Source organism: Mangifera indica, chromosome 5, assembly GCF_011075055.1.
Source record: "Mangifera indica cultivar Alphonso chromosome 5, CATAS_Mindica_2.1, whole genome shotgun sequence".
NCBI classification, from domain to species: Eukaryota; Viridiplantae; Streptophyta; class Magnoliopsida; order Sapindales; family Anacardiaceae; genus Mangifera; species Mangifera indica.
This window is the reverse complement of record NC_058141.1, coordinates 14,443,354-14,470,720: the sequence shown is the minus strand read 5'-3', so window position 1 is coordinate 14,470,720 and position 27,367 is coordinate 14,443,354. Positions and strand designations below refer to the sequence as shown.

Sequence of the window (27,367 nt, the reverse complement as noted above, 5' to 3'; positions counted from 1 at the left end):
TTTTTTTTTTTTGATTGGTCCCCCCTCGGTTTAAGCTAACAGCTGTAATAAAACTGAAGCGAACGTTTTCTCAAAGAGCTAGGCGCAATTACAAAAGTACCCCGAATCTTGGCTTTTATTACAATCTTTTAATGACGAGGTCAGCTTGGATACTGTCGGCAAAAGTTGTCTGGGTCTTGCAAATCAAATTGCCAAGGCTGTAAGAGTTATTACACAAATATTAAAGCTTTTTTATTTATTTATTTATTTTTTTAGGAGGGAAAAAGTTACTTTAACTTGAATCTCAAATTTAAATTAAAAAAATTATTATATTATAATATAAGAAATTTTCTATTACTAAAAGCCTTGGTTTTATATATATATAATAACAATTTTAAAATGTTGAATTATTATTTGAAATTAATTTTGAATATCTGAGTTATTTTATAATTTAAATAAATGGATTTAGCTTAATTAAAAAATAGTTCATCGGCTTTTTAACATAAATGGTTTACTGGCAGTAATTTGAGTTGAGAGAATGGTTTAACATTCTTTACTATTACTGATAGAAATAGTAAAGAATGTATTAGACTTACCCTAATTAATCATAAGTACCTACATTTAAAACATTGGAAAATTAACCTTTTATTGACCAGGTATAAATTCCTAACTTTGAAACGTAATTTAAATTTAATTAGGCTACCTTTCAGATTTCAACATTTTTTCTTTTTTATTCCTTCTTGCAAGGAACTGCAAGTACGACCTGTTTGAGACCACAAATTCAGGCGCCATGTGGCACTCTCGTAATTAACTCTGAAATGCGATGGCATACGTGGAAATTCGGCAAACTTATTTTATTGGCAACGTACTAAATTTAACATTTCAACAAGGAGGTAATCTAGTTATGGTTGAGATTTTATTCGATCGGGACAGGCAAAGAATATACAGGGACTATAAAATTTAGCAAAATATCAAATTACAGCTCACTGCCAAGAGGTACGATGAAAACTCAATAACATTTCGCCACGTATGCGACCCAAATAAATGTTCAACTTAATAATGTCCTAGCCTAATTACTTCGTGGGTCTGTCATTCCTACATGGCTCTTCATGATTGGCTGTAGCGTCCCATAATCTGGCGCGTGAAATTCTGAGCGTGGCTTTGGGCACAAATAGCTGAGTTCACCTGAGAGCACATCCTTCCGCGTTTTTGAAACCGTGTTTTCGACCCTAAAAGTAACGGTTTAGATGATAGAAGATACTATCGGTGCAGTCTGGACCGTTGGTGTTTGGTTCGGGGTCACCGCCTTAACTGACGGAGTCAGCCAGAGAATACGCTCGTTGAGGTTCACCCTCACACGTTAAGCCCGCTGGCGTTTCCTTTTTGCAACTTGAGTTAAATTTTTTCTATTTAATAAAAAAATTGTTTACTTTTAGGTAATACACGTGTTATATTCTTTTTGTAATAAACAAGAATATTCCTATTTTATTTACGAAACTTTGTTGAAATTATTTAAAAAAAATGAGAAAGAAAATGATTGGTTATTTTTACCCAAATTAAAGCAATTTGTATATTTTTCAAAAGGTATAACAACAATTTCTCACCCGTAAATTTCAAAGACAATATTCTTTTACCTTTTGTTCAATATTTTTTGTCAATTTTAGTTATAGAAGAGTATTTAAATGATTTTATTTATCTAAATTTTAATCTAAATTATGATTTTGATAAAATAAAAAAAATTCTTTTTTTTCTTTATTCTTCTTTCCAGCCCACCATCGTCCATAACCCTACTATAATTCTTCTTTCTTCTTCTTCTTCTTCTTCTTCTTCTTCCATGCATCTTCATCTCACCACTCAATCTTCACTCTCAAAATCAATGGTTGAACGAAGCTCCATTGACTAGCACTTCACCAAACCAAACTTGTCTATCAATGTCAACTTCATTCTGTATGAACTCTAAGCCTAAACCCCCAACTTTGCATTTCTTCCACTCAATAGGAGAATACATATATTCCACAAATTTATTTGCACTTAATGTAAGTAATAATCTATTGGCTTTCTAATCATTTTCATTTATGACTATTCTATCCCTCCTTATTGGTAAACTATCATTATCAACATCATTAGTTTTAAGGTTTAATAAAAAAATAGATATTTAAATTCAAGATAAAAATTGTATAAATTTGTTTGTTTGTTTCAATAATTTTGTGAATGGACGGATCGTGTTAATTGGCTTGTTGGTCTGTAATGATTTGATTGATAAATCAATAGATGTGTTTGTGGAAGGTTGTTTGAGGCTGGGGTAACGGTTTGCAACGGAGTGGGTCAGAGGGTGAGTGGCTGCCACTTTAGGATTTTGGTATGCTAGTTGAGTTGAATAGAAAGAAGGCAGAAATACTTAAAATATAACCAAGGAGAGAAGTGGTGGAGGATCTGATACGGGCACACGTGGTGGACTGAAACAATTGGCTAGGGATCTTGATTGATAATGGAATTGGAAGTCCCCACCCTAGTGGGGTTTAAGCTTTTCCAAGTGTTGGTGAGTGTCGGGAAATTATGTGTAGGTCCTCTAAAATCAATCATCAAACGGTATTTATGCAAAAAGTTGTGAAAAGTTAAACATTTTCGAACCAAATTTGCAATTTGAAACCTAAAAACACAGCTTTGAAAAACTTTTTTGATAACTAACAACCAATATAATGTGAGGATTTCTTTTTTATAAATTACAGATTATATAAGGATTTTTTCTCTTAATTAACTTGATTCTTTGACCAATTCAACTTTAATTTCTAATTCGATTTCTATTTTTGCATTTCGATATCTAGCTTCTTGTCTTATTTCGACCGTTATTGTTGTTTTTCCTATTTGTAGAAATCATTTCTCTTTTTCAATCTAAATCATCATCATTGTTTATTGTTATTTTTCTGGTCAATATTGTCACAATTATCTATCCGTTCATGCATGTAGTTAGGTATTTCATTTGGTCAATCCAATATTTTGGGATGATGAAGTACAACAGCAAGGATCGTGTACAAATCCCTCCCAAGGACTTAACTAATTTCTTGGGAATGACCAAGTGCGATAAAGAAGAGCAAGCAAAAATCAACCCTTGGATAAGGATGAACAAATTTATGGAACACTTTACTAAGAAAGAAAACTTTTAGGGGGCTAAAAATTGAAGAAACAAACAAAGCTTTTAGCATGAGATGATGGTGAAATTGTGAAACAAATGAAAATGATGGTAAATAGAGTGATGGTGATGGCGGTGGTTTACACAAGGAGGAACAGTGATGGGTTTGAAATGCTGGGCTTAGGTGGTGGTAGAGTTAAATACGCAAGGAGTTAAATTTTGTAATTTTTTTTTTGGGCCATTTTTTGAACTTCAATAAAGACAAAAATGTTTTTTGATTTTTATCAATTTAAAAAAATAAATAAATAAATTTTATTAGCAAATTTTATAAATGGGGATGGAAATAATATTCTTAAAGTGTGGAGAATAGTTGTTTCGTCCAAGTTTTGGCGGAAAATAATTACTCGGCATTAACGAAAACACCTCGTAACATTAAAAAGGAACGGGTATTTGGGTAGAAGCGAGTAGTGAATCCTGGTGAGTAACTTCTTTACGGAGGTTTGTCTGTGTTCTTTGTTAGGCCCAAGAATTGGCAGAGGGAGAGACAAATTTTTAGTTGGTCACCAGACATGTAACATTTATTTATACCCTTTCGAGGCACAAACAGAAACAGTAGCTTTTTAGACGTAAAGGAAAAAAAGCACAAACCCATTTACTTTACTTCACGTCCATACCTTATCTTACCTGACATCCTTTGCAGTCGTGTTTGAATCGATCTGTCATGTATTAATTCTGGCAGAGTCCATGTTTTCCTTTATCTATCCGAATGTGTTTCAAACTGCAGTGGTGTTTCATATTCTCCAAGCAACTCACAGGATTACTAAGTTACACTTGGCAGGACTTGAACGCTCCACCTTCCATTAGATATAATCATCATCGTTAATTGCCCTCTTACTCTCTTTGTGATTGAATGCCAGCCATGTGATCCATGCTATCTCAGGTAATCAAGCTGCGTAATTAAATGAATTCTAAAGAGGAGTGGGGGCCCGTTTGAGAGCCTTGCGGTTTACAAATCCAGACTATTGCATGGAGGCCCCTCTTTTACACGCGCGTAGCAACTGCAAAGGCAACGCGAAGCATTCTGAAAAGTAACGGACTACGAAATATTAAAATAGAGAGGACATACATAACTTGCGAACCTTGGACTTTGAGATTCCGGAGATCGTGTATCTTGCCTTAAGAAAATGGAAAACAACATGCGATTATCTGTGGGATTCTAGCACGCCTTACTGTCCTGTTGTTTCAAGGCTGACGACATTTCATGCTTTAGAACAATGCCTTCGAAACACGCGCTATGTTTTTGCTTGCAGAGTTGCAAATTTGCAGCTATGTGACGAAGTAGCCCCTTTCTAAGTAGGTTGTAGGGTCAGACTTCGATTCTTGTGCAGTCAAGAGGGGAATTGCCAGAGTCATTTTTATATTTTCTCTATTTATCTCACATGGAATATTTCCCAACAAAATGAATAAATCATCGTAGGTACTCACTTACGCCTCAAACAAATCTTTGATTTGAGATATATTCATGCCTATTTTATCTATCTTTCAAATACGTTGCTGTCATAACAGATTTTATCATTATCCTTTTTTTTTTTGTTATCTATTATGGGCACAAATTGGCAACATATTGATATCACCTCAATTAAACCAATACAACTACAGTGCCGTGTACCCGGTTACCAGAAAATTATGGCCCGGTCTTACCCAGTTGACCCTGCTTTTAGAATCTGAAAATTAGTTTTATATGTCAAGTAATCAGGTTATCGTTGAGAATGTTTGTGTGGGTCTCACCATATCCAATCTGGCTGTTCGGGTTCTGATTGGTTGGTTCTTGTTTCACGCGCCAGAACAAACGTGGACTAGAACCGGAGATATTTCTCTTACCAACTCACTCCACTTTGGAAATAGATGCCTAAGTCTCCCTCTAAACCGCCAGCAGAACAACTCTGTTGCATTGCATGCTCCTCTGAGTCGCTGGCTCTCTCTACCTGCTCTTATTTTGCTTCTCTCTTGAGCCTCCCACATTGTCTGTTTTCTCTCTCATTCTATCTTCTTAACTTCTTCAACTCTCTCTCTCTGTCTTTTCACCATTTTCTCATCCTGGTTCTTGCTCTTCCTTTACGAGGACCAGCCATGAACTCAACAAACGGGAAAGAGAAGTTAGTCGTAGAGGTTGTTGCAGCTCACAACTTGATGCCTAAAGATGGAGAAGGTTCATCATCAGCATTCGTGGAAGTGGAGTTTGACAACCAAAGGTTGAGAACTCAAGTCAAGTACAAGGACTTAAACCCCATTTGGAACGAGAAGCTGGTGTTTGACATTAAGAACGTTGCAGATCTTCCCTATATGAACATTGACGTCAATGTTTTCAACGAGAGAAGGTCAAGCAATAGCCGAAACTTTCTTGGTAAGGTTAGGGTTTCTGGCATGCACATTTCTAAAGAAGGTGAAGGGAATCCTGAGTTATACACTCTTGATAAACGAAGCTTGTTTTCTCATATAAGGGGAGAGTTAAGCTTGAAGATTTATATATCCACTAGAGAGGTTAAGCAAGTGGGTTATGGTAATGGAGTTGTGGTCTCCCGTTCTGGTTCTTCTACTCCTTCGGGGTTTTTAAAGAAGAACAAGAAGCTACACCAACAAAATCCTGTTATGCAAATGCAGCAACAACATTTGGGTCAGGAGGTTAACAAGTCTACACAGCAGGGTCAAAACCATGCAAAGCCTGTGGAGCCTAACCCCGGTGACATTAAGCCTGTTGTGATCACTGCTGGTCCTGGTCCTGGTCCTGTTATCACCGGTGGTGGGGCCACCGTCGGCGGCGGAGGCGGTGGGGGGTTAGGTACGTTCTTTAATGGTTCTGGTGAGTTTTCATTAAAAGAGACAAGTCCTGATCTTGGTGGTGGTCCTTTGAATAAGGACAAAACTAGCTCTACTTATGATCTTGTTGAGCAAATGCAGTATCTTTATGTAAGAGTAGTGAAAGCTAAAGATATTTCAGTGTTTGGTGGTGGTGATATCGTTGCTGAGGTGAAACTAGGGAACTACAGAGGAATCACAAGGAGGGCGGGTTCAAGCAACTTAGAATGGGACCAGGTTTTTGCATTCTCAAACGATTGTATGCAGTCCTCGATGGCGGAGATTTTGGTCAAAGAAAGCAACAAAGATGATTTCTTGGGCAGAGTTTGGTTTGATCTAAGCGAAGTGCCAAGAAGGGTACCTCCGGATAGCCAGTTGGCTCCACAATGGTACAGAATGGAAGATAAGAAGGGTGACAGGGCGAAAGGCGGAGAAGTTATGGTCTCAATATGGTTTGGAACTCAGGCTGATGAGGCTTTTGCAGAGGCGTGGCACTCGAAGGCCGCAAACGTGCATTTTGACGGACTTTGTTCGATAAAGTCGAAGGTTTATCTTTCACCAAAACTTTGGTATTTGAGAGTCTCAGTCATTGAAGCGCAAGATATTGTTCCCGGGGAAAAAGGGTCTACAATGATGAGATTTCCGGAGCTATATGCAAAAGTGCAGGTGGGGAGTCAGGTTTCGAGGACCAGAATTGCTGTTCCTAGTGCAACAAGAACTTTGTCTAACCCTTACTGGAATGAGGATTTTCTGTTTGTGGTTGCGGAGCCGTTTGAGGATTATCTATTGATTGCAGTTGAAGATCGTGTTGCTGGTAGAGACGAGGTTGTGGGCAGAGTTTTGCTTCCTGTGAGTGCCATTGAGAGAAGAACAGACGATAAACCGGTGGTTTCTAGGTGGTTTAATCTTGATAACCATTTTGGTAACCCTGCTGATACAAAAGCTCTGACAAGATTTGGGTCTAGAATTCATCTTAGTGTCTCTCTTGACGGGGGTTACCACGTACTCGATGAGACCACACTGTACAGCAGTGATGTTAAACCAACGGCAAAACAGCTATGGAAACCTCACATTGGCGTACTTGAAATGGGCATTTTGGGTGCAACAGGGCTTATGCCAATGAAGATAAAAGAAGGCAAAGGAGGATCCGTTGATGCTTATTGTGTGGCTAAGTATGGTCCGAAATGGGTGCGAACAAGAACCGTGGTTGATAGTCTGTCTCCCAAATGGAATGAGCAGTATACTTGGGAAGTTTTTGATCCTTGTACGGTTATCACAATCGGGGTTTTTGATAACTGCAGGCTTGAAAAGAATATGATTAACAACACCGGTGGTCGTGATTCTCGAATTGGGAAAGTCAGAATCAGGCTGTCTACGCTTGAATCTGACCGTGTTTACACTCATTCATACCCGCTCCTCATGCTGCACTCTACAGGTGTGAAGAAAATGGGTGAACTTCATTTGGCTGTACGATTCTCATGTTCTAATATGGTTAATATGCTGCATATGTACACAATGCCATTGCTACCTAAGATGCACTATGTGCATCCTTTAGCTGTGAATCAATTGGAGAGCTTGAGGTACCAAGCTATGAATGTGGTTTCATCCCGACTTATTCGGGCAGAGCCACCGTTGGGGCGAGAGGTGGTTGAGTATATGCTTGATCACGACTCTCACATGTGGAGCATGAGAAGAAGCAAGGCTAACTTTTTTAGGCTAATGAATGTGATATCTGGTCTTGTTACCATTTGTCGTTGGGTGGAGTCTGTGCGCAATTGGAGCAAACCGATATACTCAACCTTGTTTGTATCATCTTTTCTTACGGTGGTATCGTTTCCTGAGATTATAATCCCTTCCCTGTTGCTCTGTATGTCACTTGTGGGACTTTGGCGATTTAGGTCGAGGCCACGCTATCCACCCCATATGGACACCAGGCTCTCTCAAGCTGAGAATGTTTTCCCTGATGAATTGGATGAGGAATTTGATTCATTTCCAACAAATCGAAATGCTGATATTGTTAGACCGAGGTATGATCGACTGAGGAGTGTAGCTGGAAGGATTCAATCCGTGGTCGGGGATATGGCAACTCAAGGTGAACGATTTCAAGCACTGCTCAGTTGGAGAGACCCCAGAGCCACCTTCCTGTTTGTGGTTTTCTGCTTGTTTGCTGCTGTTGGGTTTTATGCTGTGCCATTTAAATTGGTGGTTGCTTTATGGGGGCTGTATGAGCTGAGGCCACCGCGGTTCAGGAGCAAATTGCCTTCTCCATTTTTGAGTTTCCTCCGGAGGTTGCCTTCAAAGGCTGATAATTTGTTGTAGACTATTAGCCAACAAGCCTGTCATGGATAATGGGGATGGATATAATATAGTGTAATGTCTAATGATTAGGATTTTATCTTTGTTCTTTCACGTCTGCTGTTATTTTTAGTTATGAGTCTTAGGAGACCAAATCCACATTTAAGGAAACTAAGTATGAACCATTATATTCTGTGTCATGCTTATGAATCAATCTATTATATATTATTTGTAATTATTTGTTTTGTTTTGTCTTTCAGATGCCGTTTTGGGTCATCCTCTGGTAAATGGGGTAGTAACCTAAACAGGGTAATTAATTATGATAATATTTAGATTTGAAAATATATGGCAACCATGGGTCTGTTCCAAAGCTCTGCACCAGCTGATGCTTGCAATCTGCCCACCACAGACATCAAAGCAAGCAAACAAACAAATTTCTATTGCATTGACTTTCTTGTGGGAATTTAAAAACAGGAACTCTCTGACTCTCTGAGTGGCAAATGTGGCTTATTGAGGCAGACAGCTACAAAAGTAAAGTTTTTTTAGGTACAAATGTATGTTAAGGACACGATGGTCCCTGCCAATCAGAAAAATTGCAGAAGTCATCACATGAACTAAATTTAATTATAAGCATAGGTCAACAGCATGATCTATCTATTCAGGGCAAGCAGGCATGCACTCACCCAAGTCATCAAATACTAAATTAAAATTGAAGTTAAAGAAATACTTGATTGAATTATATCTTTTGAATACGTAGAGTTTCTAAAATTTGTTTGAATCCGCTTGATCTTCCTCTCCCTAAGCCTTATGTAAATTTTCATAATTATCAAATTTTATTAAATTAAATTATAATTTATATTAATGCACATTTTAAAATAATTGTTACATACTATGCATTGCATTATGAAGCTTGTCTGTTTCCGAGCTTGATCTTTCAAAAAAAAGGTACAATAAAAACAACTAATTGTTAATTTCTTTGAGGACAATTCAATATATATAATAATTACAGATGAATAACAAATTTTCATCTAGCCTTGCAGCTTTGATTTTGTCGTCTGTCTTGCCTCTCCTCCTCTTCAATTTTGTTGTCAACTTTTTTTGTTTGTTAATGTTCTTTGATAACTAAAAAATGAGAAAAGAGATAAAAAAATTAGAGAGAAAAAAGATAAATATAAAATAGTTAAGTATAAAAAAATTAATTTATACTGTTTTGAGTTAAGAGATAATAATGTTATTTTATTTGTATGAAATACCAAAAATAATCTTTACTATATGGGTGTGAAAATGAGCTTTTCAAACTTAAATGGCGGAAAAGGTTATTTAATCAAAGTACGCGTGGCTGTGGTGGGGCAATGTCATTCAGCCGAATTTTAATTGGTCCTATGCAGCCAGCGGTGAATGATTTGCCTAGTTTCTAGGTGAGTCATTGTGGGAAGACTAATTAACAACAAATCAAACAAATGGCGCTATGGATGGAGGCCGGATCAGAACCCAAAACCGAAAGCGAGATAGCTGACCTTGATGCTATTGATGCCCTCAAAGAGTCGGCTGCCCTTGAACTCAAGGTCCTTTCTCTCTCTCTCTCTCTCTCTTTTTCACTATGGAATTTCTTCAAACACCTGCAATACGATTTAATTTATATAAGCTACTTTTCAGTTGTGTTATTTTGAGGCTTATTAGTTTGTTTGCCTCAAGTAAGCATTTGGAATTTATTACATTAACTGAAAATTTTCTTTTGGAGAAAGTTGTTATGACTGTGGGTTTGTTGTTCTTGTCATTGGCGTTGCAGGAGAAAGGCAATGAGTATGTTAAGCAGGGTAAAAAGCATTATTCTGATGCTATTGATTGCTACACGAGGGCGATAAATCAGAATGTTTTAACTGGCTCTGAGAACTCAATTTTATTTGCAAATAGAGCTCATGTCAATTTACTACTGGGAAATTATAGACGCGCTCTCATGGATGCTGAGGAGGCAATCAAATTATGCCCTACCAATGTTAAGGTTGGTAGTTATTTCATGTTCAGGTTCTTAGTTGGTCTTTCTCTGTTGTTAGTTTAATTGTTTTACTTATTTAACCAACATTTCATATTGATTAGGCATATTATCGGGCAGCTAAAGCATCTTTGGTGTTGAATTTATTAATTGAAGCAAAAGAATTTTGTGGAAAGGGACTTGAGCAGGACCCAGATAACAAGGAACTAAAGAAACTTTCTGGGGAGATTGAATCACGGAAGCAAGAGGAAGAGGAGCGGCAGGCTCTAGTTTCCAAGGCAGTGTCAGAGGCTAAGGTATAGTTGGACTCTATGAAACCAGTTCTTTTTGTTTGTTAACCCTTAGATCATATTCATTACTTTGTTGAATATATTTAGGACCTTGCTTCTGCAATAGAGAATAGAAGCTTGAAGATTGGGAAGGCAATGTTTCAAGAACTTACTGGATTAAGGAAACCGGTTTTAGATAGAAATAATATTCTTCACTGGCCAGTTCTTCTTCTGTATGCTGAGGTTATGTCCAGTGACTTTATTGAGGACTTCTGTGAGACTGACATTTTTGCCGCTCATCTTGACATGATATCCAATTTCAAAGAGCCTTTTGTTTTAGCAAAAATCTTTAATTGCTTTCTTTCACTTTGTCTTTATTGTTAATAGACATCAAATGTTGCATTATACATTCTCTACCCTCTGTTGTTTGTGCCACTTTATAATATCCTTAGCTACCAAACATGTTTTCAGAAGGTTGTCCACCATTGCCATGGGACAAAGAAAATAGCTATACCCGTGAAGCAGTTGAACTTTACTATGAGGTAAGCTATTTATTTTCAAGATATCTAATTATATGGCATGTAGAAAAAATTTGCTCCTTTCAATTGAACTTCAGGGCAAATTAGTTTGTGTTTCTGGTTTTCTTTTTTATCTAAAAACTTTGTGACTTCACTTTGTGGTATAATGCCCCACTGCTAAAAATTTTAACTGGCACCAGTGTAGGACTCAAGGTAGCACCTTCATTGTTGTCAGGAAGCCCTTACTGTGCATCGTTAGTGGTATTTTTTATATGATTATTATTTTCAGTTCATATACTTGCTTTATCAGGCTGGTTCTGGAGTTGCTTTGTCAAAGACAAAACTTCTCCGTTATCTGCTAGAGGGGACTGCCGGTGCTAATGCTGAAAGCATCGGTGATGAAGAGAAGGATGCAATTGATGGTTCTACATATGACTACTCTGCAGGTATTTGAAATGTGGTATTAGATTGTTTCTGTTGAACATTTGATAAAACTATGTGAATGACGAGGTTTTATGCTAGTTATCTTTCAATAGGTACTTTTGGTTTCTTTTCTGCTGCTATTAGTTGCATCTCTGTCTTTGTCGTGCTAAACAAGTTTTTAAATTTGTTTTCAGAAATCATTTTATCTTTCCAAGTTGTTTATAATTCTTTACTGAATTTTATGTGGATGCTTAAGAAAGATTAATTGTTTCTGGTGATTTAAAATTTATTTGTACATTTAAGCTCTTATGTTTGTAATTCCACAGGTAGGGGCTCTAAATGGATCAAGGTAAACGAAAAAAGGAAGCTCTATGATGTTTTGAAAGAAGCAAACTTGATCATCCCTGGGATCCCAGGTTTCTCTATTCTCTTATTGAATTAATTTTGTACATTATCTCTTCATACATGCACATAGCGAAAGACATGCTCAACACTGACATGTTATTTTTGTACACTATCTCTTTATACATGCACATAGCAAAAAGACACGCTGGACACTGGCATGTTTTTTGCAAGTGAACCATTTTCTCTCATGTTTTCATTGTTTCTCTTGTGAATGTTGTGTATGCAGTCTTCCATGTTGTTTCAAAGACCTCTAGCTTCTATAAAGATTTCAGATCAGGCAAGTGGACTCCACCTCCATGAGTGGATAGCATAATCAAAACAACTAGTAGCACAGTTATTTTTCCGAAGATATATATTGTTGATAATGAAAGTGAAGGCATTTTGTTAATCGGTGGAAGAAAAATTCTTCATGGACCTTTGTTCAGTAATGTTCATAGATCCACAATGTTTAACTGTATACCACCAAATCAGAGGACCGGACTGAAGGCGTTCTGCCATATGGTCATTTTTGTACGGATATCACTTTTCTTCGAGGATTGCGTATTAGTTCTTCAGTTATTAATTGGATACTCGTTTACTTGATTGTTTTGAAGCCATGAAACTTAGCCAAAAGTATTTATTCGGTATGCGTTCGATCAGGGAAAAGAAACTGCTTATATCTTTTAATGCAATACGAAGAACAAGAATGGATAGTAAACTGCAAAATACAACGGCATATTAGAATTTAGAATAGCTCACATTCTCTTTCCATAATTTGATGGCTATGCTAAATGACTTTTTAAACCAAAATTTTATCAAAATGACTGTTTACTAACTTTGAAAAGCTTATTTGTTTTCACTTGTTTAATAAAAAATAAAGCTAAGCATTAATTCTAGTAGTTGTTTTTGTTGACTAAACGAAAGTAATCTATCCCTGTTCCTTTACTAAACTGATGTTGGATAAAAGTGAGCTAGAAGACTGCCTGATCTTAATGTCTATCTTTGAAGAGGTGTATCTCAAACGGAATTCATGCCCGGCTGTCCTGACATGAATACCAGCAGTGATTTTATCTTCGATTCAATATGCTACTCTACTGAGAACATGGCTGTTCCTTCGAAGTTCCACCAGTACAAAACATTAGTTTAAACCTTCTCTTATACAACAAAGTAACAAAATCACACATAACTTTCATGGTAGCATACCAACACATCACTTGTATAGAATAGATTATTGAAACATATATGGCAGTCTCACCCAAAACAACGGAACACACTTGGAATATGCGCCAAATCAGTCAACATGTCTAGAAGTTCAAAGCAAACCTTCTTCAAGATCATAACACAGACATAACAGTACTTCTCTTCAAACAGTCTAGTTTCCAGTTTCCTCTTACAGGGGATGCGCTTTCATGTAGCCCTTAATAGCAGCAAGAAGCTATTTCCATATATTATAAAAACTTGAGGCATGAACTAATGTAATTGATAATTTCAGTCATGCATCTTAAGCACGCATCGGAGGCAGTCCCCTTCATGCATCAAGTGAAATGCTTCATTGATCTCCCCAAGTGTCATACTGTGAGTTATGTACTCATCAACCTTTATTTCCTGAGAGACAAGCAATGGAGGTGAAAAATATCATAAGTTCTGCCAAATTATAACTGAACTCAAATGTTGAATACATAGAAAAGATGGCAGTTACCTTCTTCATATACTTGTCTACAAGCCAAGGCACTTGTGAACGGCTCTTGAAACCACCAAAAGCTGTTCCTTTCCAAACACGACCGGTCACCAACTGGAAGGGCCGGGTGGATATCTCTTGCCCAGATGCTGCAACACCCACAATAACTGATGTTCCCCAGCCCTGAAATTTTTTGAGCATCAGAGAAATGTTCTACCTTCCACACATTAGTTTATGCTACAAATTCCGAAGACACTAACCTTGTGACAACACTCCAAAGCAGCCCTCATAACAGAGACATTTCCAATGCATTCAAAACTATAGTCAACACCACCATCAGTAAGATCAACAAGTACTTGCTGAATTGGCTTATCATGGTCCTTTGGATTTACAAATTCAGTGACTCCAAAATTTTTTGCTGCCAGTTTCAATTTTGCAAGCATACAGCCACAGTTAGGGAGAGGGCGTGTGGGGAGAGTGGGGGAAATACATTATGAAAGTAACAGAAGAACAGCAAACTCCACTTTAATAATTGTAATATCCATGATTTATTAAATTATAGATGATAATCTACTATAATACAGGAGATGCACCTATATCAAACTTTTTGCTGTCAATATCAATGCCAATTATACGTGAAGCTCCAGCTGCTTTTGCGCCCTCAGCAACCTATCAAATTAAGATAAAAATAATATTTTAAAGACTATGACACAAGCACAAGAAAATACCTCAAACCTCCTAATTCTTACCCAAAAATAGATGGAAATAAACAAGGACAGAAAGTAAGGAGAAAGGAGAAGTAATTGAAGTAGGTCATATTAGATGCTTACTGCAAGGCCAACAGTTCCCAGGCCAAAAATAGCAACAATAGACCCAGCTTCTACTTTTGCAGTGTTCCAAACTGCTCCAAGACCTATAAAACACAGACATTATAAAGATTTAAGGCAGTTTCACAAGAACTAGCTTGGCAACTTCTAATAATTTCAACCCAAGGAAGAAAGTAAAACACCCATCACTAAGCAATTACAGAGACGTGGACAAAAATCTCTGGAATTAACCACCACAGTAATAATGCAAAAAAGCAAGTTTTAGAAAGTTAAACATCAGTGAATTATACAATGTAACATAAGAAAAAGAATTTTAGAGAAACCAATCTATCATTATTGAATGAATAAAATCTAATGACTCAATGGTGCCAAACAACTCAACAATTTACATATTGTACACAATTCCAAACAGAATAGATAAATCAGCAAGGTTTGCAGAATTATTAAATAGAAAAAAAATACAATACATTATCTACAGTAAGAACTTTAGGTTAATGGCATAAGAAGAAACTACGAATATATAAAAACCCATACCAGTAGGAACACCGCAACCAAGAAGGCACACTTTCTCTAAAGGTGCTTGTGGATCAATCTTCGCAACACTAACATCATGGACAACTGTGTACTGGCTAAATGTCGAGGTTCCCATGAAATGATAAAGGGGCTTTCCATTGATTGAGAATCGGCTCTTTTTATCATTCATCATGACTCCAACACCAGTAGCACCCCTAACCTTACCACAGAGATTTGTCTTTCCTGACTTACAAAACTTGCACTCTCGGCATTCAGCCTGGTAACAGGGGATAACGTGATCTCCAGGTTGAACTTCAGTCACGCCTGCACCAACACTCTCCACAATTCTGTGCCAGAAAAATAAAAAAGCAAGAATCAATCAGAAAATTCCCTTCAGCATTTAAAGAAACCAGAGGCTAAATTTGCAGTATGAGATATATAGAGTAAATACCCAGCAGCCTCGTGACCTAGGATACATGGGAAGAGACCTTCAGGGTCCTGCAAGGAAAATCAAGTGAAATTCACATCAGTGTCAAACTTACAAATAACAGCTATTACATTGTCATGTTAGATACCAAAAAAATGAAAAAAGAATTTGTCATACTAGCTGCACCTCAGAACCTTTACCCACCTATTTCAGCATACCTGCGCCATTCCCTTTCTCTAAATTACTTTTAGTACTAACAAAAACCATGAAGTTCAGCAACAATCTCAAAAAAACAAGAAACTTTTTCCAATTAAACCACAAACAGGAAAAAATAAATAAAACAAAATGCCTTAAAGTATTTTAGATAACATTCGGGAAAAAGAAAACCGCTGGTGTCATGAGGTCATTTAACAAGACTGAAGCTATTTGTTCTAAACACTAAAATGACCGAGTTTACTCTTCCTCTCTTATTAACAAATCAAAACCAATGCAGGTAGTCAATAAACCCATCGCTGTACAATCATACTCAGAACCTCAACAAAAACTTGTCCACTTAAATCACAAACCCATCTGAACAAATAACTCACCACTCGTAACAAGCCATTCAAATCACAAAACAGCATTACTAATCAAACAACAAGACCACTCACATTTCAACAATAAACATAAAACAAAACATACAAAAAACAAGCACCTTGCCACTCCAGGTATAAGCATCAGTGTGACAGAGAGCGGTGAAGAGTATCTTGATTCGGACTTCACCAGCCTGCGGTGGAGACACCTGCACATCCTCTATCACTAATGGCTTGTTGGGTTCCCAGGCCACCGCCGCTTCACAAAACCCCAAATCAAAATCACATAAAAGATCAGATTTTTCACACAAAAAGAGCCGACATAAGAGTGAAAGAGCGTACCTTTGCAAGTGATGACTTGACCTTGAGTAGCCATGACTACCGAATGAAGTGAGACAGATGATATTATTGAGAGGCTAGAGTCACAGATCACTGTGTACTTTGTTAAAGTGTCGGCGATATAATCGACTGGGATTTTTATTTATTTATTTATTTAAGGCTGAATAACTCTGTCCCACCCAAACTATGATGAAATGAACAACAACCCATTAAATTTGAAAACTTTATTAATTCATTCATCATATTAATTTGGTTTATGGCTAATTATTAGATTATCAATTTTAATAAAATTACAAAACTATACTAAATATTTAATACAAATGTCAATTATGGAAGTCATTGTTTTCATTAAAATTATGAGAATACTCTCATTTAATCATGGTTAAATCAAGTATTGAAATTATCAATATATCAGCTTTTAATTCAAAGCTAAAGACTTATATAATTTCAAATATTTCTTCCTCAAAACCTAACCTCATTTTTCTTTAATTTCTTTGCATAAAAAATTTCATTACAAATTTGATGGTATATGTAAGGGGGCAACACTATAGATGATGATAATCACAATATATAGAAAATCATATCATGACCTTGAATCTTTTTTTATTAGAGTAAAAGTAGATTTGATAGAAGAAGAAATGGAAGAACAATTTTAATAGAGTAACAAATAGGATAGATGCTAAAACACCAAACATCAACTATAAGATTTGTCACAACACCCTCATGATTGAACATATACGGTTGACATTTGAAGTTTCTGTTTTTGACCACATATGTTATCACAAGAGTCATGCATTAACTAAATTTGGCCAACATTTTATGTCCTCAAATTCAAACGTATTATTAGAAATGTTATTTTTAACATTTCTGCATTATTATTAAAAAACCTTTGATGATTGTCGTTTTTAATATATGTTTTTTTTTTAATTTATAATAATTATTGTTTCTTTGATAATAGTTGAGATTATATATTTATTTTTATATTGTGAGGGTAGGAGTGATGTTTTTGTAGGTTTAAAAGGAATGAGTTTGATGGCTCAAAACGATGTTTTTAACATAACATGCAGGTAAATGAAATTTTCACAAATAAAAAGTGGGAACTTGACATTTGATTATAGGTAGGATGGGAAATAGTCATTTGGGCTTTTTTCATTTTAATGTGATTCTGGGTCATATATGGAGATCCGTTGATACTACCCACGACTGAAAAAATTGGGCATGAATTTGACAAGCCCAAGATCTGTTCTTCCGAATTTTTTGTGACACCATTTGCCCTTGAAAAGGTTTACGTTTAAAGAAAAAAGGACTTGATGAGACGGTGTGTTTTACCTAAGATCATGAGATGAACGTGATTTGGTTATTTTTGTTCATAATATTCTAATCCCGTAATTAGATGGATAGCCCAAAAGTTGACAGCGACTTGAAAAGCCCAATAGACATTGTCTTGGGCTTTCTGATCATCAAAAGCTATTAACACGTGTGATCACATGTGAATATTTATAAAATAATGAATATTATTTTAGTCCCTGTAACATGGTTTGCACGTGCAAACAATATCACACTTATCTGATACCCTGGTCAAACTGCCAGATTTTCATTGTCAGCAAACTCTTTGACCATCATTCATTTCCAATCACTTTCTGCCACGTCATTATTGTTTACAAATTAAGGGCTCTCCAGCTGAGTTGTACCTGTCAGTATGCTGGCAGCTGTAGTTTTTATACAGTTTTGGAATTCAGAAATTTTGATTAATCGTTGTACTTTTACTGCCCGTGCTGTGAACGTAAGATAAAACAGTTTTTGAATGAGTCAAATTGGTGACGAAGGATCAAGCATCAGACTGCAAGCTTCTTTTTCATATTCTGTGTACTGTATAATAACAATATATTAATGAAAGAAACGGTAGATTGCAGGATGCAAGTAACCCTACCACTTGAATTTTATTTTGGCATGGCGATATTACGAGCCAACATGGGATTATGACATAGCGTGATGCGATAAGTCAGATAGTTTGCCAATCCAAATCTTTGCCTTTATATATATGCCAACTCTCTCTTCTTCTTCTTATCCTTCTGTATTTCTACGTCAAAATGGTTATCCAGTCTATTGTCAAACACTTTGAAAAGCAGCTTTTGAATCTCCTGAAATAGTTTTTCTTGTTTCTCTTTAACTTCAATCTAATCACTTTCTTCTTCTTCTTCTTCTTCTTCTTCTTTTTCATTCTTTCACGCATGGCTGACAATAACCTAAGAATCATTATTGAAAGAAACCCTTCAGAATCAAGGCTTTCCGAATTAAACATCAAGTGTTGGCCCAAGTAAGCCCGCAGCTTTTTTGTGTTTAAGTCTGTCTTTATATATATATATATATAAAATTTTGATTGGAATTTCATCAAGTTAACTTTTGGTTATCTGCTTGTAAAAAAGATGGGGTTGCTCTCCGGGGAAGTACCAGCTTAAGTTTGATGCAGAAGAAACTTGCTACCTGTTGAAAGGGAAGGTGAAAGTATACCCAAAAGGTTCATCAGAGATTGTAGAGTTTGGTGCTGGAGATCTTGTCATTATCCCAAAAGGACTCAGTTGCACGTGGGACGTTTCTGTTGCCGTTGATAAATACTACAAATTTGAGTCAACTTCTTCTTCTTCTTCATCATCGACTTGATATTCTTTCTTATTTCTACTCTTATCATTAATATCTTATTGATGCTCTGATTTGATTTGATTTTGTTAATTTCAGTTATTCTTTCACATTTAATAATATCAATGAATTAATTATTGGTTATGCTAGTGGATTAATTAGAATACAATGATCTTTATTTAGTCAATGCATCCTTTAATGCTTATTTGACTTGCGCCTTTCTTTATTGGAAATGATTCAGACACCCGCTTAGTCAGGTAAGGTGCCCGTAACAAAAACCTTCCGAAATAGCACTTGAAACAATTGCCAAAACAATAAATAAACAAATAAAAGTACAAGATTAGGTCACCAAAAAGTGAATTTACAAGATAATATATATTTTTTTTTCTTCTAATTTGTCAAAAAGTTGAGGCAGAAGACTATTTGATGACCACCACCACTGGGGTACTATGGATAGAATGGAATCCCTTCGTGGATGAAACTTTTTAAATATTTCTAAATTTTAAATATTTTATAAATATTTATTTATTTATTATTGACACGTGTAATAATCAGCATGATCATACATACAGTACAAAATGAACCGGTAAGGCTCCAAAGATCGCTGTATTATCAAAAGCGAAATTTCAACCAACGATTCAATGCAGTATTGCATGAGTGGATGTATCATCAATTAGCACCAAAAGAAAGTTAATGCTGTATGGTAATAGTAATACTACTTACAAAGAGAAGGTATAGATTAAACAACAGTTCTAATTAAAAAGAAAAAGAAAAAGAAAAATCGAAAGAAAGATAAAAAGCTTGTGTTAGAATAATACTACTGAGGCATATATTCTTGTACATTCTGGCACAGATATACTCAAGAGCACGATTCTGCAGATTACCGGTGGTGGAATGGAAGGTCTTAAAAACACATAATTGCATTGCAGCAGCCAAAAACTCCTGTTAAGTATCAACACAAATGGTCTGCTCATCATAATCAGCGTTTGATACTTTTCCCAACGCCAATAATAAATTCACAGCTTTTCTACGAACATCTGATGTGCTGGACTGAAGAAACCAGCAAAATAACTGTTCTCAAACTTCTTTTAACCCAGTTGTGGCCCTGAAGCTGCATTGCACCAGCTCTGACTTCAAAACTGGGATCCCCTACGTATTTTAGAAGCTGGAATTCAAGAGTTTCCACCTAGTAGAGATACCTTGGAAATAAACACCCAAATCTTGGGGCAGCAAACCATAAGCCTAATCACTCGCTAATCCTCATACTTTTTATTGATCTACCACTATCAATCATACTTCAGTTTTGATTTATATCATTAGGCCGGTAATGTTATACAGCTTCCTTTGAAGTAGATCACTAATGTCTAGCATTCTAAAGCATATGTCTCCACCTGAAATCAACAAGGCAAATCATTACTCTCTAATTCATTAAGCAAGAACCAAAAAAAAAAAATCTCAAAGACAATTCTAAAGGCCCAGGAATTGTGAAACTTCAATAAAATATGACCAAGATTCTTTATGATCAACAGGTTGTCCTATCTTCTAATTAATTAAACTGATAAATTTTCAACACATACTTGTCATTGGATATAAGATGACATAAAAATTATAAAGTTCAGCCTCCAGAATATTTTAACAATAAAAGCACAAGGACCGAAACAATACACAATCAGTAAACAAGCACAATTCTCACCACACAACAGCATAAGCTACTGGTTTGTTGGCCATATGAAATTCCTGAATTTAAATATCATAGATATACAGGGAATAATTCAAAATATATCAGATCAAACACCTAAAATTCTTATCTCAAAAAATGTGATTTGACATACAATAAAAGATCAGCAATATATCATTTAAAGTGAGCTACAGAAGATCTTGAGCCTCAATCCCATTAGAAATCCAATAAAATACATTGAAGATGTAAACTTTAGGCTTATCAAATGTATAAAATATTTTGCCTTGTTCTCTCATCAGTTAAAAGGAGTAGGAATCAAGATAAAAAGGAAAAAATGAACAGAACCTATAACGAAAGCAGTGTATTTTTCAATTTTTTAAACCAAAAGTAGTATCTAAACACCAAAAGAATGATTTGTTGTAACCTTACTAGTCTACCTCTTCCATGTTTTCTGCAGTAAAATAATTTGGTCCACCGCAGTTTGCATCCGGAGCTCTGTCGTACTGAAGGAGCCTAAGCTTTCCTTCCTGCTTTTACAAACAGCAATGTTCTTGAATCAAAGAATACCAAACAATAAAATGCAACATTTATAAGCTCGATGAATTCCAACCTTGGTCCCATAAACAAGACCTCCTCCAGCAAAAGGATGGAAGCAAGCAACATTGACCTCATCCTCTGCACTAGGAAGCACTCTTACAAGTTCCATATCTGAAACTCTGTAAACCTGAATGATAAATAAAAGAATTTTTCTTTTCAGTCCGATGCAACTAATCCCAGACAAGGAAAGTAAAGTTTAATAAGTTTTCAGTTTGCAACTCATAAATGGAAAAAGTACAGACTCAATAAACAAGCAAACAATTCATTGCTGAATTTCTTTAACTGCATAAATAGCAGGAGTTTGTGTTACTAAATCAACAGCACCACGGAAGAAGGTCTTTGCACCAAAGAGAGCCATACAAGAAAAGTGCTAGCAATTAAGTGACTGCACAGAGTTGTGCTGTCAGTAAGAAATGGAACTAGCATCTTCAAAGTACTCTCTCGTGCATGCTGCTTTATAATTGCAGCCACTATAGTGTTCTAACAACATAGGACAGCTATTCTAGCTTGATCAGTAAAGTTTATTTTTAGGGCTCATAGGGAAGAAGGGGGAGAACGACAACTTCACATATACTATAAAAAATGATTATCAGAACTTTTACCTCAAGAACAGTGTAAATAGGTGATGATGTTTCCCCATCGATGACAATACTTTTAAGAAGAGAACCATGACGCCGACCATAAGCAAGTAATATGTGCTCAGAAGTGGGTGAAAACTGCATGTGTAATACAAAGAATTGTAACTATTGAGAAATTAATACAAACCAGAATATGTAGAGATTAGCATTACATTTAAGTGAAAAATAATTCATATGTAAAGTAAATTCCAGTTTCGAACTGACAACAACCAATTCTTTTAATTTGGATACCACACAAAAAATCAATGTCTAAAGGTTCAAACAACTAACTTAAGACTCAGATCCTCCACAGAAATTTGATCAAACACTAAAGTTCAATCACAAAGAATAACTTTTCTCCTCAGGTCCAGCTTCTCAGAAACCTAATTTTCACCCAAACATGATAGCATCAGCATAATTGAGACATTGAAAATTTCCCATCAAATCTATCGGGTCCCATCTTTGGCTGAATATAAGTGACCATTCTAGTGACAGTTTGGTTGGCCTTGTCAGCTACTGACTAAGAATATTTTTCTAATATCAAAAATTATTTTCAACTTCTTTTGTGCTTTTTCATTTTTGGGTTGATTGAAACAGTTTTTTTTCCCTGTCTACCACAACAAAACTCAGAAACATGGGCTTTTTCCCATAAGTTGAGGTTATTAAGTTTTTAAATGTCAAAATGTTACCTTTGCCTCTCTTTTAAATTAAAAATCCTTTTCAGTAATTTACAACTAAAAATGTATTCTTTTACATTTAAACAACCAAAAAATCAACATTTTTCCTATAAAAAGCTCTGATTTAAAAAGGTGTGTATAAGCTCTATTTAAAAAAGCTTTACCAAATGAACCCTTAAAATTAACAGAACTAAGTATGGTTTGTTTCAGTTATAGCTTCCTACATCATCAAGAGTCTTCTCCCACAATACCACAAGAACATGTTGAAAACCTAAGAAAAAAAATAGTAAAGAGAAATCCAATTCAAGATAAGACCCACAAAAAGTGTGTTAAAAGTACAATTTGAGAGTGTAAATCACAATAATTAAGTTTCAAAACAAAAGGTTGCAACCATAAACACTCATGCATAACAAATCTTTTGCTCTACTAAAAGGACTCTTATCTTTGAGCTTTTAGGTATAGATTGGTTGCAACCATACCTGTTTCAGTTCCAAAGCATTTTTTATGCATCACAGACTTCTTTCAATAGGTTTCAGTTCTAAAATATCTGTATTGATCCTAAGTATTACCATGAGTCAGCTAATTGAATTAATGACATGCAACAACTAACTCATAATGTATAACACTAGCTTGTAAAATTGAAAAGCAAATCTACGTTTGTCTATTAATACCAACCAACCTGGATTGAAGTCAAACAATGAGCAGCTCGGATCGCTCGTGATACAAGAACTGAACCAAAACTGCATCGATAAAACATCATATAAGATGACCCTCAATCAGATTATGAACAAAAAGAGTCAAATTCACCCAAAAAATAATATGTTGATGAAGAGATTGAGCTTTACGTTGACTCCTCGAGCGAATATATACGAAGCTCATACATGACTTGGTGTGCTGAGATTGGATGGCGAGTTGGGGATGTTGCAGTAGTGCCAGGTTCTTGATGGACAAATGTTTGTAGCCCTGGATCAGCTTCAGAGTAAGGAAGCATGCAAGCAACACAAGCAGCTAAAAATCTCCCGCAAGGTGAAAAATGGGCACCCATTTCACTACAAGCATATTTACAGCAAAGCAAGATTCTCAAAGTGCATGATGATAGACTAGAAAATTATAGTTATGTAAATAAAATTCATGACTTAGACCAAAACAAGATATGTATTTCTTAGAATGAAACTTAAAAATATTTGAAAATCTAGAAGTTAAACAAATAATATTTTCCAGAATGAAATATACAGTTTCCATTGTTACTTCAATAAGTAAATTCATGAGAATAAAGTCATATGAACAAGATACAAAAATTTTACCTACAAAGGACTGCATGTGGTATTGTCAGGTGGCATTTTTCACCATTAAGTGGAGAACAAGGATTTTTTATATCATGTGACCATACTCTGAGCTTCACAGTACAAGGTAACTCTGCAGCTGCAGCTGCAGCCAGTGACGTGGCGAGTTCAGACTGAATTCTACTGATGATAGGTTGAGGATCAGTACCATCACGTAAGGCATTACTGAAAGACGCAGCTTCTCCAGACACAGATCCAGAGAACTGGGTGTGTGGAATATGATATCGTTTGGGTCTACCACGAACTGCAGATAAGTTCATGCTTCCAGGAACTGCTAATGAAGCCACCGTGGCCTCAACATTAAATGTAGACGGATGAGGAATTGAGGTGGAACCCCCATATTGAGCTGTATGATCACGACTGCTGCCACTAAGAGGAAGCACTGGGGGAACACCAGCTTGGCTTTGGCCCATTAACCATCCTTGCAAAAATGGAAGCTCCCAACAAGATGGATCCCTAATGGGTAAAAACCGCTGAATTTGGCCAAATTCAGTGATAGATGATCGAGTGGATATATGTGCAGGCATTCCCATTGTTGCACCACTAAGATTATCTAGGTTAATTGAGTCACCTCTTTGGCTTGCTTCTACCGGCTGCATTTCATCGGTATCCATGGCATCCCCTTGGTGGTCAGAAATACCACTTTCTATCCCATTAGGGAAAGAATTATTTATAGGTTCTTCTGTACTGGGAAACGATCCAGGAAGACTCACAGGAAACGTCTCCATAGGAGACACTGTAGTATCTTGCTGTTCTGGAACATTTACATGTAACTGGAAATGCTTAGCAGCAGAAGACTCCACTTGCATGTTTCTTGAGCCAACATGCCTATTAGCATGCTGCGAATCCATATCCATTCTTGAATTATCAATAGAAACAGAAGGCACAAACAATAAAGGCATGGACATGGGAGGAAGTTTTGAATTCAAATTAACATGGTCACTAGATTGAGTATTTGCCACAAAAACGGCAGGTGGAGGATATCGCAAGTAACCCGGAGATGTTGCTCTTGTCATCGAGGAATCTGAAGAGTCAAGATCATTCACCTGCATATCACTCCAATAATGTAATTTATGTGAGAGAACAAGTGGAAAAAACAATTAAACACACATTGGATATTCACCTCAGCAGTCAAGAGAAATGGCGCAGCATGTGGGTGAAAATGTACAGCTCGAAGTGAGCGCCTTGTCTTCAACACAACTGTTGGCTTGGAATCTTCCATTCTGTTGTTGTAGGGCCATATGTACAGCTGAAAGACAATTTAAAGTGGGAATGCTATTAGATATTTACAATTGGAGGGAAAGTAGAGAGGAGAGAACCTTCAAGGAAAGTAAAACTATATTTGAAGCACAGGGAAAATGGTCAGCAATCAGCACCTTGTGGCCTGATGCAACAGCAAGAAGTTCACCTTCAGCATGGAAAGCAATGGAAGCAATGGGTCGATCTATGAAAGAAAAAACATCCAGCAATCAGAATCACCACATGGTGAACAATAAGCTGAGATTTTTTTTTAAAAAAAAGATATCACTATTGCAAAAGTAACCAGAGCAAGAATCAAGTGGATTACAGAAATCACGAGACACTATACACACTGATGTGTTTGCATCCCATAGGCGAACTTCATGATCCAAGCTCCCACTTGCAAGTATTTCAGGACGCAATGGGTGGAACCTAACCTGTAAACACTCCATCAGCAAAACAAAAATAAAAGCATAACACCTACAAAACATGTTATTGCACAATGACTTTACTTAGCGGAATATTGAGGGAGAAGAGGGAGGGGGGTCTTCATTAAGCCACCAGAAAATCATTAGAGTATCAAGTCTTACAGTCTCTTCCTAATATATTTCTTTCATAAGCTATCAACTTTACAAAAAAGACTTCCATCATATATGCAGAACAAATGACCGACTGAAATGTTAATGCATGACATAAAATGAGCCCAAAAAAAAGTATCGATTAATCAAACAATTATAAGAAAGATCAAAACTTACCACCCAAGGTGTCCTCCGATGACCACTTAAGACCTTTAAGCAGTTTCCAGTTTGGCAATCAAGTATCTTTACAGTGTGGTCACCACTGGAAGTATTGCAACATAAATAGCACATAATTCAAAATAGCAGTGAAACTTAAAATCAAGCGAACAAACAAAATCAAATGCTTACTGCGTAGAAGCAAGTGTTCTCCCATCAGGACTAAATGCTGCAGCAATAGTTGACCTAGGAGGAGGCAGCAAAGGGCAATACTTGGCTGATAAGTGCCGCAATGATCCAGCCTCAACCCTGGAAAAGAACAACAATCCATAATTGACACAAAGCAGCACCTCAAAACAAAATCCTAAATCTTCAAACAATTTTCTATTGAAACCCTAATCAACCCACCATGAAACAAGACCGTGCTTTACGTCTCTCAATGATTCATTCCTGGACCCACGAGCACTCAATCTAGAAGCTTCGCCCCACTGCCTTCTCGGCACATATTTTGTTCTCGGCGAAATCTCTCTCAGCGCCAACAAGTGCCAAACATTTCTAGCACCGAAAATAATCGCGACAAATAGACGTAAGAAACTCTAAAATCAACAAAAGTAACTGACAACGACCCCAAAACTTAATTTTGACGAACAGGTTCAAATCAAAGTCCTGATCTAATGTGCCTGAACAAAATTGAATGAATTATGACGAAAAACGTCAAACGATGTCAAATTATACGACAGATTTAAATTCAACCTATCAGACAACAATTATACAAACCGTCAAATGGAAAAACCAACATAATCGTAAGATTCAGACCTGCGATGGGAATGATTGGACGGTAGTGACTGGAGGGTGTTTCGATCGTGTGGTCTAGCAAGTCCCGTCATCTTTCTAGACGACCGTCATAAGAAAACTCTAAAGAATTATGGGAATGATTATCTGATTATGAAATGAGATAATAGAATAGAGATGCACGTCCTGTACCCCTAACTTCACAAATTCTGTCTCTATTGAACAGAAGAAAACCGGGTGGTGAATTGAGGAACAACAGATAGCTACAAAACCTAAAGCCGAGGAGCTGAGCCAGGATGGCTTAGCGGAAAGCGGCCAGGCGGGTTATTTATAGAGGCCAAAAGACTTATTCCCAATCCCACTCATGGTATAAGAGAATCTCAAACTTATATCTAAAACTTTTAAAAATTTAAATATTTACCTATTATCCAAAATCTGTTAACTTTTTCATTAGAATTAAGAGTAAACCTATTATTTTATCAATAATATTAAAAAATTATAATTTTATCTTATTTTTTTCTTAGGTTTTGAAAATTAAAAAGTTCACCGCTATTCATATATTTCAAGTTTTAAAAAATAATTATTTTCCCCCACACCTAGGATTTTTTTTTTCTCTCCTCTCAAGTCACCACTCCATCACTAACACCTTCATCTTCCCACCCTCACCATCAAAATAGTTCAAATGACCATCATAGGAGGCAGTTTGATTCATCGATCTCTTCCTCTTGAAAGAGATCGTCAACAAAGAGGGATGAGGATGAATTGTCTCCTCTGTCCTCTCTTCGTTGGCAAAATCATCTCTCTTTGTTTTTCTTATTTTCAACCTCTCTCCTGCACGTTTCTCTAACAT

The 27,367-nt window shown here is 36.3% G+C and overlaps 5 protein-coding genes across 7 annotated transcripts; 3 read left to right on the top strand and 2 right to left on the bottom strand.

Annotated features, from left to right (window-relative positions):
• Positions 1 to 5,081: 5,081 nt before the first annotated feature.
• LOC123216692 (FT-interacting protein 4) lies at positions 5,082 to 8,498 on the top strand. Its single transcript, XM_044637207.1, has one exon. The coding sequence runs from the start codon at positions 5,240 to 5,242 to the stop codon at positions 8,282 to 8,284; it is 3,045 nt and encodes a 1,014-aa protein (XP_044493142.1). The 5' UTR covers positions 5,082 to 5,239; the 3' UTR covers positions 8,285 to 8,498.
• A 1,167-nt stretch (positions 8,499 to 9,665) lies between these two features.
• On the top strand, positions 9,666 to 12,464 carry LOC123216691 (tetratricopeptide repeat protein 4 homolog). Its single transcript, XM_044637206.1, has 8 exons — positions 9,666 to 9,825; positions 10,050 to 10,262; positions 10,358 to 10,549; positions 10,631 to 10,831; positions 10,984 to 11,064; positions 11,351 to 11,486; positions 11,790 to 11,879; positions 12,095 to 12,464. The coding sequence occupies exons 1-8, from the start codon at positions 9,721 to 9,723 to the stop codon at positions 12,166 to 12,168; spliced, it is 1,092 nt and encodes a 363-aa protein (XP_044493141.1). The 5' UTR covers positions 9,666 to 9,720; the 3' UTR covers positions 12,169 to 12,464.
• A 521-nt stretch (positions 12,465 to 12,985) lies between these two features.
• On the bottom strand, positions 12,986 to 16,361 carry LOC123216690 (alcohol dehydrogenase class-3). Its single transcript, XM_044637205.1, has 9 exons — positions 16,207 to 16,361; positions 15,987 to 16,123; positions 15,317 to 15,363; positions 14,887 to 15,212; positions 14,356 to 14,438; positions 14,119 to 14,194; positions 13,786 to 13,943; positions 13,547 to 13,708; positions 12,986 to 13,452 (listed from the first exon to the last, which is right to left on the bottom strand). The coding sequence occupies exons 1-9, from the start codon at positions 16,238 to 16,240 to the stop codon at positions 13,336 to 13,338; spliced, it is 1,140 nt and encodes a 379-aa protein (XP_044493140.1). The 5' UTR covers positions 16,241 to 16,361; the 3' UTR covers positions 12,986 to 13,335.
• Positions 16,362 to 18,112: 1,751 nt separating this feature from the next.
• On the top strand, positions 18,113 to 18,977 carry LOC123217491. Its single transcript, XM_044638551.1, has 2 exons — positions 18,113 to 18,520; positions 18,630 to 18,977. The coding sequence occupies exons 1-2, from the start codon at positions 18,435 to 18,437 to the stop codon at positions 18,862 to 18,864; spliced, it is 321 nt and encodes a 106-aa protein (XP_044494486.1). The 5' UTR covers positions 18,113 to 18,434; the 3' UTR covers positions 18,865 to 18,977.
• A 500-nt stretch (positions 18,978 to 19,477) lies between these two features.
• Positions 19,478 to 26,833, bottom strand: LOC123216802. 3 transcript variants are annotated; one of them, XM_044637376.1, is made up of 14 exons: positions 26,542 to 26,833; positions 26,134 to 26,280; positions 25,918 to 26,034; positions 25,747 to 25,831; positions 25,320 to 25,428; positions 25,129 to 25,196; positions 24,876 to 25,001; positions 23,714 to 24,798; positions 23,255 to 23,458; positions 23,089 to 23,149; positions 21,718 to 21,831; positions 21,129 to 21,242; positions 20,943 to 21,045; positions 19,478 to 20,231 (listed from the first exon to the last, which is right to left on the bottom strand). In XM_044637376.1, exons 1-13 carry the CDS (start codon positions 26,610 to 26,612, stop codon positions 20,947 to 20,949), a joined length of 2,400 nt encoding a protein of 799 aa, XP_044493311.1. In that variant the 5' UTR covers positions 26,613 to 26,833; the 3' UTR covers positions 19,478 to 20,231; positions 20,943 to 20,946. The 3 variants fall into 3 exon arrangements, with proteins under 3 accessions (XP_044493311.1, XP_044493310.1, XP_044493309.1); XM_044637375.1 differs by having other exon boundaries at positions 20,948 to 21,045; XM_044637374.1 differs by having other exon boundaries at positions 20,956 to 21,045; positions 26,542 to 26,832.
• Positions 26,834 to 27,367: the final 534 nt, after the last annotated feature.